The sequence below is a fragment of the Plectropomus leopardus genome, chromosome 10, assembly GCF_026936395.1.
Source record: "Plectropomus leopardus strain MGB_pleo_1.0 chromosome 10, ASM2693639v1, whole genome shotgun sequence".
Classification (NCBI taxonomy): Eukaryota; Metazoa; Chordata; class Actinopteri; order Perciformes; family Serranidae; genus Plectropomus; species Plectropomus leopardus.
In genome coordinates this window covers 7971302-7984498 of record NC_142185.1, presented here as the reverse complement: position 1 = coordinate 7984498, position 13197 = coordinate 7971302, and the positions used below count along the sequence as shown (strand labels likewise).

The window sequence follows — 13197 nt, the reverse complement described above, 5'->3', positions numbered from 1 at the left end:
TTTATATGTGATTTAGCAGGAAATATCCTCAACCATGGTTTGATTTCATTAATCAAGATCAAAGAACCACACAGGATAACTGATTTAGCTCTGCTGTTTTGATGTAACTGAACTTACCCAAGTGAACAGCTCTGGGGAACTCAACATTGTTGCTCTTTCCATACTTGTTTACGCTACATATGCGAAATCGATAATCTGCTTCACATGGTACGCTATCACCAAGGATCTCCACAGAGGTTGCAGAGTCTGTGGTCAGGCACTGTAGCCACTCCTGTGAGCCAGTACCCACTTCCTGTCGTTCAAGCACGTATCCAGATGGAGGGTTCTTTCGTGAGTCCTGAGCAGGAACCCATGAGAGAAGAGCTGCATTAGCACGCTCCGTGTTGATCTGCACACCAACTGGACAACTCGGAGGACAATGTCTGGCCGCTAAAACAGGAGAAACCCATTATTTATCAATGTATATAAATAAACTTCTGGTGCAAATATTGTCTTTGGAATGCTATAATCCACGAGGAGTCCTACCTTTCACTCTTAGCTGAGAGGAAGTTTTGGATCTGCCTACAAGGAAAGTCACTAGGCCAGAGTCTTGGGGCATTGTATTGACGAAAACTAGGATATGAGTTCGACCAAAGGACTTTAGGATGGTCTGATGCGTTTCACGAAGCTCAATGGCATCTTTGTACCAATGTATGTCCATTTCTTCCTTTTCCACTTCAACACAAAAGGCTGCATTTTCGCCTTCTAAAACATCCACTTTTCTTGGAAGCTTCCGCAAAATTGTCCCTGTAAGAAAGTGAGTGAATTATTAGCACATTACCAGGACAAGGACTTTGATTATCTAATGGAAAACAAGGACCTAACAAATTAAACAAAGACAAAAAAAGGTATGACACAAGTGTTTTCTGATTCTTTCTAAACTCTTATTGTCAGGATAACATTGTTTGCATTACCTTCCAAAATTTGTAACAACTCAGTATTGTTACAAATAAAACCCTTTCTGATCTGGCACTGGTATTATAAAAATTTGGTTAGATTTAGGCAATTAACCAACTTCATGAGGTGAAGGGAAACATTATTGTTTTGGTTAAAATGACTGCATTGTTAAGGTTATGGGACGTCCACTGTCATTATTAAACAAATAACTAGATGGTAAGGGTTGGGAAATGATTGTGGTCATGGTTACAAGAAACTGTTGACTGTTGGTCGATAATGCAAAGGGAACAACTGTCTCCCATGTTAAAGTTCAATGATTTTTGGACAGGTCCAGCCACTTTCACCTTTTCTAACCCACTACGGTACTTTCTTACTTGAACACACACATATGGTTTGGAATATTTTATGAACGACTGATACTGTCGTTTTTCTCAGAAGGACAGTCTTATAATGGACTATTATTTGGTGTTTTCCAGTTGGCACTAGTTGAGGGGGGGTTGAGGTAGAGTGTGTTATCCACTTATTGGAAGATTGGCACTTCTATCCCTGGCTCCTCTAGCCTGCGTGTTGAAGTGTCCTTGGGCAAGATACTGAACCCCAAATTTCTCCTGTTGGCTGTGCATTGGAATGGCAGTGTGTGTGTGAATGTTTAACTGAGTAGCAGATGGCATCTTGCACAGTAGCCTCGGCCACCAGTGTATGAATGTGTGTGTGAATGGGTGGAACATTGAGACATTGGACTTTATGTTCACTGCCAATACAATTTTCATCTACAAGGATGTGAGTTGTTTCTCAATTGCCAAATTGGCTTAAAGGATGAGAGAAAAAAATGGTATAACAAGAGGGTTTTGAAAGTTTTAGTCATAGACTTTGTCAGCATACATGTTTCAAGACGACAGAAGAAAACAGACAAATTACGGTTTAGTGTTATCACAGTTTAAGATCTTCCATTAATACATAAATGTACCACATAGTCTTTATTTGAAATGGTATAATTATGTTGCCCATACTTAAGCATTTTTCTTGTACTTTTCAATTTCATCTGGATTTACCTTTCACTGCTACCTCTGCAATGCTTCTGCCCCCATCCGGCATCTCACAGAGGTAAATCCCATCATCATCAACTCCGATGTCACGGATAGTTAGTCGCCGTTTTGTTCCCCACTCCTCCATTCCATATTTGGCCCCTGGCTGCAGTCGTCTATCCTCCAGATACCATGTGATAGGAACAGAGTCCTCTGGAACTTCACATTCGAGAACTGCCAAATCTCGCTCCCATACTTCTAGATCAATGAGAGGTTGCTTGAACCGCACAGGCGGCTCTGGCACCAAAGAAGAGGAAACACACCAGTTTGATTAAGCCAACATAACATTTCCTAATTATAACCTAAGTTAAAAATATTTTTGAAGATGTCCCTATTAGGAAGTTATTAAAATGTTAGTGTTGCTTGATCAATATAAATTCTTCAGGCAAGTCAACCCTGCAAAAAGTAACACAGCACATCTTCTATGTCCTTGTAGTAAACAGTGTAAATTGAAATATATTTGGCAGTAAATTCCAGTGAAGCAAACAAGATGAGCAAAATCATGAGACAAGTGGCTCATTTAGTTGAGGAATGGAAGGGTCATTAACACATCGGGGTGTTAGATAGGAAATAAACTGTTTGTAACTGACACCGTCAGACAGTACCAGACAGTTGTAAACAAAAGAATGTGGACTGTATTTAGTAGTCTGTTTGCAAAGCTCTTCATTTCCTTATCTTAATCATGTTTAATTCCAGTTTATCTCAAATACATAGACAACCAATGAAATACAGTCACCATATTCCAATTAAATCTCCTTTAAATGTTGCTACTGTCCACAACTGACCTTAATCCCACTTCAATATAACTTTCTTTATCTCTAAATGACACAGTACAATACTGTCCATTGGTGCCATGAGTTTGGACTTCTCTGGGCCATGTGAGAAATATGATGCCCTACCCAAAGACTTCGATCACATGGACGCCCCTAGACCTTTCACAAGCTAAGTGACTTTGCAGACATCACACTGCTGTTGGAATCCACCTCAAGCTGATGAACTTTGCCTGTTTAGATATCTCTGAGGTTGAATTTCAGATCATTATTACATTTCATTAATCCTCCAGTGGACCAGGATTGGATGGCATTTAATGCAGCTGGTGCCAAATCATTTGATTACTGATTGTATTTGCAGCTCACTCGCCTAATGACCTGCTCTTTTACGAACTCAACTGACTGATGAGACAGCCATGTACTTGAAATTTACGTCAGTGTGCATTGGTCACATCTGCCACTATCTGCCTCTATAATATTGAAAGAATTATCTTTATTGTACTTCTCAAGTATATACTTACATTCTTAATATTATGTATAGGCATATGTATGTATGTATGTATATACACAATACACACACATTATACCACCATAAAACTTAAAAAAAAGTTTATTATTGCCTTCCCTGTCTGGCCCTACCCCAATATATGATCTCAGAGTACCTCTTTAGAGATATCTCACTGACATCATCGTAGCATCAAATGGATAGAAATCTGATCCAAGAACACACCATACCCTCACTCACTCCTTAACTCGCTGCAAAAAGCCTCACAGGCTTCAACTGTGGCAGCCTTTACTCTTCCATGTACACTGACATTTCTTTACATTTTACAAAACTGGAATACCGGAGTCCCTGAAATGCTCTTGACTTACCCTTTACGGAGAGGTGTACAGCGCTTAGGGTTTGCCCGGCAGTATTTGACGCCGCACAGACATAAACTCCGTTATCCTTCTGCTTACAGTACAGAACTTTAAGAGTGAAGTATCCTTCTCTGTCCTCATATAACAAATACCGCCTTCCAGACAGTATCAGTCTGCCATCTTTCCTCCAAATTATTTCTGGTTTGGGTTTCCCAGTCACAAAGCAGCGGAATTTGGCATGTTTACCCTCTGTCACTGCAAACATTTTCACTTTAGTCGACTTGGTCATGGTGTCGTCTTTGAGCCGGTTTGGCACTTGCCTACCGCTCCTCTGTTTTCCCTGGTGGGCCTTCCAGTGGCCATTTGTGTAGCCATTCCGGTTTCCATCGTCCTCATGTCCCGGGCCTGCATCAACAAGCAACACAGCTCCTGCCAACGCTTCCCCAAACTCATTTCTGGCTTTGCATGTATACACACCCCCATCTGGAGCACGAGTCTTAAAGATCTTGAGCTGGAACCATCCACCGTCCTGGAAGCCCACATTGAAATGTGTGCTTTCAAATATTTCATTGAGTTTCCTGCCATCCTTTTCCCAGACAACCTCTGGTCTTGGGTTTCCCCAGAGCTTACAAGAGAAGACGGCATCATCCCCACGACCGGCGCGAGTTGAGAGGGGCTTGATGAGGAATCGTGGCTTATTTTCCTCTCGTAACTCCATCTCCTGTGCTTCACCTTCCACCTTCAGTGTGGCCGCAGCATATGTTTCCCCAATGCTGTTCTTTGCTTTGCATATGTACTGACCACTATCCTCGGTGGTCACAGCTGAAATGATGAGATTGTAAACATTTCCATCCTCAAAGACCCTGTATCGTCCCTGTGGGTCAATCTTTTCATTGTTTCGTTCCCAGATAACTGCAGGCCTTGGATCACCACCAATTTGACATTTTAGAACTGCATCAGCTCCACTTTGTACCACCACAGGTCTTGGATAGGCAAAGAAACGTGGTGCACCACCAAACACATCCATGTCTGCTTTGTTGTCAGCCTCACTTCAGCAGTCCAGGAGAGTGAAAGATTATTCACTGCAGGAAGACAGTTCAACTTCTGCACTGCAAATTTCTGAAAAAGAAATAACAGATGGATTAATTAAATAGATTGTTTTTGAGATTGAGATAATATTGGACATAAAAATAGTTAAAATGTATTTTTTTCTAAGCCAATCTAGCTAGAACTAACATGAAATTACTGTATATGTCATAAAATTATACCTTTACCCTTACTGTTAAAACGGAAATCAACCCTCATATTTTGGAATGAAAAATACAATTTCTGTCATTTAAATGCTCAGCCTCCGCCTCTTTTGCGTGCATGTGTTTCAGCACAAACGGATGGTATGATTATTAGGGCTAATTGAATTAGATCTGTCTGCATGAGAGAAAAACACAGGCTAGCAGTGAGAGGGGGGACAGCCGAGCCCTCTTGCAACAGCAGCCACAACACATAGCCAGTACAGCTGGTGCTGTATTTCAATGGGAAAGTGCTTAATATAGTACGCCCTAAATAAAGACCTGCGAGGGAGTGCGTGTCAGGTATCACAAAGAAGGTCCTGAAACCCGCGTGCTCACACAAACACACGCCGAAATCACAGTCTGCCCACCCAAGAGACCTTGCAGTCAAAATATGCTGATCATATGTCACTGTTAAAATGAAAATAATTTTAACAGGGACATTCAAATAAAGACTAACAGAGCTGCCATCACATGCTTTGTTGGCTGCTCAGTCAGTCCTCATAGTCATAAATATCACTTAGGCAATCCAAGAAATTTTGTTTATACTACAGTTTGTAACTCTCTCCAACTAAAAGTTATACCCCCCTTTTTGTGTAAACTCATTCTTTGCCTAAAATGTTGGAGAGCCTCTGAACTTGAAAGAACATATTTATCAGTAAACTGAGTTTATGTGTTTTGGGGCAGCTCCAATGGAGTGTTGTAATTCAGTCCTCTTGGTTGCGTGAAACAAGTTTCAGGTCTCAAACAAGGTAATCTCAGGAAAGTGTTTTTGAAGCCACCTAGTTGTCGATGATAATATTACACAGGATTTCTTTTGTAGTTTTTCTTACTGAAACATTTCATAACATAAATATGATAATTAATGGTAATTTTAGTAATAAACTACAGCTATACACAAAAAATATCCCATGGTCAAATACTGGAAAACTAAATAATAATGTTTTGAATTCTTTAACACTTTTCAAACTGTTGCCAATCCTTATGCAACACGCATGCAGAATGAAAAAGAAAAACATCTTCTGAGTACTTTTTCCCTGCTTAACTCTTAAAAAAATGTTGAATGTTTCATTTTAAATGTTGATTTAAAAGAGGAAAATTAGAGTAACAATTTCAGTTGCTCAACAATAAAAAAACTCAATGATGATGGAAATCTATTTAGTATATTTGATATAATCCCTAAATATATTACCTGATACAATTGGCTGTTTACATGAATTTCACAAGTTGCATAAAGTCGGTTATGCAAGATGTTTTTATTAACAGAGTTCGGACATTGCGTTGAAAGTGTCTTAAATATTCCCTCCGGAGGTTTAAAGAGAGGAGATTAACCCCTGTGTTTACTTGTCTGATTTAATTGGAATGACCTCTGCCCCTTGTGAAGCTGTGCTGTGTACCCCTCACATGACCTACCTCGCTTCAGTCGCCGGGAACGACCGTCAACATACATTCCGCACTTGCAATCTCTCTTCGAGGTAAGAAGCAATGCCACCCGTCTCCTGAAGGCTGAGAAATGTCCCAAGTTGACTTCAGATTCAGACACATGCTCCTCTCAAAGGTCCCAAGCTCTACTCCAGTACATCTTTACAGACTTTTGTCTGCTAGGAGGAATAGAAAAAAGGTTTTCAGAATATCCACACCAGCTTCCTGTTTAACAACTTCAGAGTGGTCCCCCAATCTCTGTGTCGTTCAAGCCTTAGACACCCCAAGTGTCATTGTTCGTGGAATACCGTTAAATGCTTTTGCAGCTGCTGCTGTCCTCTAAAAATACTGGCTGCCTCGATGACAGCAGTGAAGATAAGTCAGGCACTTCCATTCACTTGCCAGCAGGGACTAAAGATAGTTCAGGTGGCCAGTGCATGGCAGACTGCTTAGCTTACTTGAGGCTTTGCAATAAAAGTCTAAGGAGAAGAACAAGCTTCTGGTCTCCAAATATGTTAAAGCTCACCTTCATTAAATCTCCAATATTTGTTCAACAAGTTGTTCTTAAGTTACAAAGTCTGTGCTCCATGTGCTGCCAGTAAAAAAAAAAAAAAAAGCTATTAGCTATTCCTACCTGACATTGTTAACTATGGCTCAGAAATCTACAATTTATGGTGTATTCTCAATAGGCTGGTAAATACTAACACATACAAAACACGCTATGAAATATAAAACTTATTAAAAAGTCCTACAACAAACTGTCCTCAACTCTGTGCATCTCCGATGCTTGACATATTTTTTTTAAATAATGAGTTTGTTGACCTCTGACAGTTAAAAAAAGTATCATGTATCTTAAGTTTGCATTTATTTTTTTTGTTTGTATTATATATGATATATTTGGCTGCCATGGCAGTTTATCTAAAAAAATATACATTATTAAGCTGCGAGTCTTTGCTTTGGTCAGCAGAAGGCTTAACCATTAGCTACAGTTTCTCTGCATTTCTGAAACACTTCAACTATATAACCAAGTTTTATTGCATTTATTGTCAGACCTTTTATTAAACTCTCTTTTGATCAGTCCATCTTGTTTTTGGGTTGCTTTGCAGCGTAGGCAGTTGTTGCCAATTCTGCAACTTTCTAAGCAGGATTCTTTGCCATTGAATCAGTTTTTCAGAGAAGGGACAGGCACATGCTTTCAGAATACAGGACCAGCCTCTCGCTGGAAAGACCTGTGATTGAAAAGTCTCCAAAGTCTGAAAACAGAGTAAAGAGGAGGCAAAGTCTAGTTTTCTCTCAGTCCATTTGAATTACGGTATTCTTGCCCAGTAGCTTACATTAAACTGCCTACCCCAGCCGTAATATTCAAGTTGTACTTGAATGTTGTACATGGTTGAGGTGGAGCTATTTTTTTTTTACCATTTTATTTATTTTTTGTTTGTAAAATCTTTGTCTGCAAAGTATCTAGTACTGTAACTATAACTGATAAATATATGTGGTGAAGTAAAAGGAGCAATATTTCCTTTAAAATGTGGTGAAGTAGAAGTATGAAGTGGACAGAAATTCTCAAGTTTCTCAAGTCAAAATTCAGTGTATGAGTTGTCTGGACAAGGTTCTCAGCTTGAATGTGGCAGCTAGCAGCTAATGGTGCTAACTCAATAAATATGCTAAACAACAGCAACAGTGCTGACAGAGCTAATGGTGTTAACCACAGAGGAACTGCAGTGTGGGCGCTATGCTTCTGTGACAAAGCTATCCCAATGTCAGGTGTAATTGCTGTATAAATGCTGTGCAAAGTGGCAGTGATAAGCTAGCATGAGGGATACACATGTACACTGACATTTACACCTGCCCGGACTTGAAAAAACAGAGAAACTCGGATTACAACACCCACAGAGGTAGCACGGCTTCATTCTCTGCTCAGGACGCCATTACTCCACTGTGTTTGTTTACATAGCGAGTTACAGATACCAAAGTTACAGGGACAGCACTTGAGTACACATACTAACTTATGAGTTACTATATATGCTGTGTAACTCATTTCATGTAGTATTTACATCTCTGTGTTAGAGCTGTGTCAGCAGTGGTACTATCACTGGTTCAGAGGCAGATGGAAGATGGAAGTCTAACAAAACTGTAGATAAAAATGAAATAACGGGTGATTTCAGAGGTGACTACTGTAACTATGCTGGATTGAATCTTTTTCTTGTGTGTGTCATATTTTTGGCCTCATTAAAATACGTTACTGTGTCTTTTTAGTAAGCTGCAGTCAAGTTAATAAACCACTGTGTTTTGATTCAACCAATTAATATATTTTCAGCATGTGCTTTGTAGGATCAGAGGGCCAAAATTGCTTTTATACTAGTCTATCCAGTATCAACAGTTTATACAGTTTGACCTTTCGGTTCTTTGTGTGGTCCGATGCCATGTGGGATTGGACAGCACGTGGGCCTGGGGTTTTCAGTGTGTGAGTCTGTTGTGTGATTGTGAGACTGGTCTCAGCGTGGGCTGCAGTGTCCCTTCAGCTGTTTAGTGGCTCCAAAGCCCCCCCCGATTTCAGCTGTTGGGAGTAATCTGATATAACTCAGAGCCCTGTAGCTGGTTATGAAAGACTTTGTGCCTACCACCGAGTAACAACTTATAGGGTTGTTATGTTATCAGAACTCCCATATGTTGAACGGAAAACAAGAGCATATTGTTAATGTATGTTGTATCAGATCTAAGTAAAAGTGTCACCGCTATTATAGGCTATGGAAAAGACAGGTGTATTGGGTTTACCCTCTCAAGAAAAAAATTGTTTTATTTTTTTTGCCAATAATGACAGTTTTGTTATTGCTCTAAGGGCAAATTTCAATCTATTGCCTTCAAACAGGCTAAACTAGTTTTCAAATGATTTACAAATACCATTAAATCTCTCCTCTATTTTAGTCCCAGGTCTTAAAATGCTTTTACTTCTACACAAATAAACACTGAAATGTTTTTCTTGATGCCCTTTTAGCTATTGTTTCAAAATTCATGGATGTTGATAATGTTTTCTGCCTGAGCATATCTGTGTCGCACTAAACTCATGTCAGTTAGAACTGTTGATTGATAAACAAATTAAAAAAAGCTGGGGTAAAATTATGAAAACAAACTTGGGTCAAGCTGTCACCAATCACAAGACCAGTAAATCTTTTGATTGGAAAATAGTGTTAAGCTTTCAAATCTGAACAGTGTTGACAAGAGAGCGACTACCTAGTTATAAACACTGTTTCATCAACAGTGACTCTACCAAGAAAATAATATTACTTAATTTTGGCCAACAGGATCGGGATTGTGGGTTAGTCTGAACCATTTATCATTACAGTCTATTTTTGCTACTGAGTGTGTCAAGACTATTTCACCAATTAATTATTAAACAAACCACTCCGAGTTTTCAGGTGATTTGGTATGCAGTGTCAAAAGTTAGAAGAACCAAAATGTTGCATTGAATACATCTTCCAATAAAGGACTATTTCTTTAAATGTTGCTCTGAATTTTTTCTTACACAACTTTTGTGCCCATTAAACAGTTTAAATTAGTCTATTGTGCAACCTGCCAACTGACAGGTTTGGTTACAATGTATTTATCTGAACCCTGAAATAAATGCTTGGGTTGGCAGAAGTGAAAGAATAAATAAAGTCCACACACTAGTGCATGCTCCCATGAAAATGTATTTGATTGCCTCCACATGTGACGTTACGGGCCTGGCCAAAACATAACCACATGACAGCGTCACGTTAGGTTTCAACATATGCACTACATTATAATGTTCATTCATTCTCTGTAACCGCTTGTCCTCGTAAGGGTCGCGGATGGGCTGGAGCCTATCCCAGCTGTCACTGGACAAGAGGCGGGGTTTAACCCTGGACAGGTCGCCAGACTATCGCAGGCTGACACATATGGACAAACAACCATTCACACTCACACCTATGGGCAATTTAGAGTTACCAAGTTACCCCCCCCCCCCAAGTATATTTTTGTGGGTCAGAAAAATGTAGTTGTTTTTTTTTTTGTTGCACAAAACAACAAATCTTGTAACCCCTATCTACCTTTAAAACAGACGTTTTGAGGTCCAGCATATAGAGCTTGAGGATATGTTGGCAGGAATTCATTATAAAATTAATAACTAAGTTTACATTAGCTTATAATCACCTGAAGCTAAGAATTATTGTGTCTTTGTTTCCTCAGAATGAGCAGTTTACTTATATCAACATACCGAGAGGGTCCTCTTCCATGGATTCCGCCATGTTGTTTCTTCAGTAGCCCTGAAGGGACAAACCAAAAACTGGCTTTAAATTGGACCATCTGCGTATTTTGCTTCAGTTACCATAGTTCTCTTACATGTTTGGTACATGGGGTTGGTTGGTTGTGAGTCTGCAACCTCACCACTAGATGCCACTAGATCCTACACACTAAACCTTTAAGTTTTAGGCTTTTTTTTTTTTAAATGGTATTCTACTCAATGTACAAAATTATTAAATGATTTAAAAATAAATAGGTTGTCATTTTACCTTTGATCCTCTGTGATTATGCACTGAAGCATGTCTACCATATTTGCTCCCAATATTAAAAAAAAGGGTCAAAACAATTAGCATGACAGCTGTGACACATTGTTCATCAAATGGTAATAATCGTAGTTATGTTTTGATGAAAGAGCTGAAATAGGCACTATATATAATAGTAATTGTAGAAAGAGTCCCGCCCTGCTTTCTGTAAGGTTACACTGCAGCATAGCATTTAACAGACAATTTTGCCTTTCTTTTCCCTGACACTGGAATGTGAGCAAAGCAGACAGTTACTGAGCTGTGGACGTGTTCAGGCAGTAGCCTGGAGGCCTCCAGATAGAGCTGCTAATACAGCCGGATTGTGCCAGAGGTCTGAACCCAGTGCCTTTACCTATGGTAACAAACTCACCTTAAATGCTGGAAGATGTTATAAAGACGATAGTAGTACCTGGCACAAGTAAATGTAGTATAATTTCACTGATGAATACATTTTTTATCAATGTCATAAAACTGTTCAATCATACCTGAAGAAATTAAGACATGCATAAGTTCATGCCTGCACTCCTGCCTTGCTACTCCACTGATGCATATCAATAAATGGGTGAAGTCTTTTTTTTTTCCTCTTTGGCTTCCATCATCATTGCTGCAATATGAGATTAATATTAGGTTCTTATATTGAGCTGCATCCTTTTTTATGGATTTGGTGTATTTTACAAACATTTCAAAAGATATATTTTTTTAGTTCAGTCATGATTGCTGTTGTTTATTAGGTTCAGCAATTTCCACACGTGAACAGGGCTGTGTTTACATCTGTACAGGACCAGAATCAAATGTTTTCTCTGCAGAAATAAGCAACAACTTCGTCCTCTGGTGGTCATTTTATGTAAGTACAACATGCTGCAACTAAGGTCATATATGCTTTTCATGGCAGATACCAAGACTGCTTACATTCAAGTATGATTTGATTGTTTTATATGTCATAGATCAGGACTGAGGCTGAAGCAGGGCCAGCCTTAAACTTTTGGGGGCCCTAAGTAGGATTTGCTTTTTAGGAAGTTCAATTTTATTTTGTTTTTGTCCCATTTTTAGTTAAAAAAATAATTTTCTAAGGTGGGCTAAGCAATGGTTTATGTTGTTTAGTGAGTAAGGCTGGTTCTGGGCTGAAGATCGCCCTTGGATGAATTCTTACATACAGTGTGGCCTGTAATGTTAATAGATCCACCACTTTTATTCATTCTTGTATGCATATTTATATCCCTTGAAAAGAGGGGAAAAAATCTCTTCCTCCTGGAGGTCTCACCTCTCTCTTACCTCTCAGCAAGATAAACCAAAGTAAATAAGCCTTCACTAAGACTACATGTGGTCATTATCTTGTCAAGTCCATTCTTGTGAGCCCACTACAGCTTGAGAAGGTAGTGACAGAGTAAACTTTGCGTGAATGACACAAGATTTTCCTGTGGAAAAGTTGGGTTTACACAGCTCGTGCTGTAGTTTTTCACCTATTCACAGCCACTCCAGCTAATGACAGTAGAGGGGCACAACCTGACAGATTTATCACGGGAGACACAAGGTGTCTGTTTTCAGCATTGTGGAAACCTGAGAAAAAGGCAAAAGAGGTTTGCACCCAAAAAGTCCATAAAAAAGTGAATATTTACAATATTTAAACCCCTTACAAAGTGATAGAAAAACGTATATTATTATTATAAAAGGAAGAAAAGGGCTCAGGTTAGCCATGAAATATAATTGAGAACTCAAATTACAGATGATTTGGACATCACATAAATTCACCATGAAGAAATGGGATGTCTGATACTTAACCCCCAGAGAACAACAGATTGGTGATCAGTGACTATAACATTGCATTGTGTTGCATAGTAAACTAACAACGGAAGCATGTTGAGTCAATGCATTTAAAATCATTGTTCTATGTTTATTAACGTAAACTTATACATGATGACTGGTATTTGTGGGATGGCCAGCATTAGCTGTCGAACATGCATATACAATAATCGACAACATGTTACATACATTTCACTCACAAAATTTCCTCTAAAATTATATGTAAATTACTGGCAGCTATATTTACAAGCATCCTACCATTATTTTACAGTGTCACCACTGTAAATTATTTTAACAATATAAAACTTATATATATATTTTTTTACAGTATTCTATGGTAGAATGTGAAGATTACAGTGTGAAAGGTTCCTGTGAAATTACTGTAAATTACTGGCATTATTATATTATTATTATACTGACATTATTATTATTATTCTACCCCACATTACAGTCGCTGTCTAAAAGTACAAACATA

The 13197-nt window shown here is 38.8% G+C and overlaps 1 protein-coding gene across 13 annotated transcripts in view; it reads right to left on the bottom strand.

The window, feature by feature from the left end:
• obsl1b (obscurin like cytoskeletal adaptor 1b) overlaps positions 1–6710 on the bottom strand; it is a 43053-nt gene extending 36343 nt beyond the window's left edge. For 7 of the 13 annotated variants that reach the window (XM_088082976.1, XM_088082975.1, XM_088082980.1 and 4 more), the window contains exons 1-5: positions 6352–6710; positions 3665–4771; positions 1989–2258; positions 526–786; positions 118–429 (exon numbers count right to left, since the gene is read on the bottom strand). In XM_088082976.1, coding sequence (XP_087939102.1) covers positions 118–429; positions 526–786; positions 1989–2258; positions 3665–4679 — 1858 coding nt within the window. In that variant the 5' untranslated portion in view covers positions 4680–4771; positions 6352–6710. The remainder of the gene's footprint in view (positions 1–117; positions 430–525; positions 787–1988; positions 2259–3664; positions 4772–6351) is intronic. The other 6 variants (XM_088082982.1, XM_088082983.1, XM_088082985.1 and 3 more) reach the window with 4 other exon arrangements.
• Positions 6711–13197: the final 6487 nt, after the last annotated feature.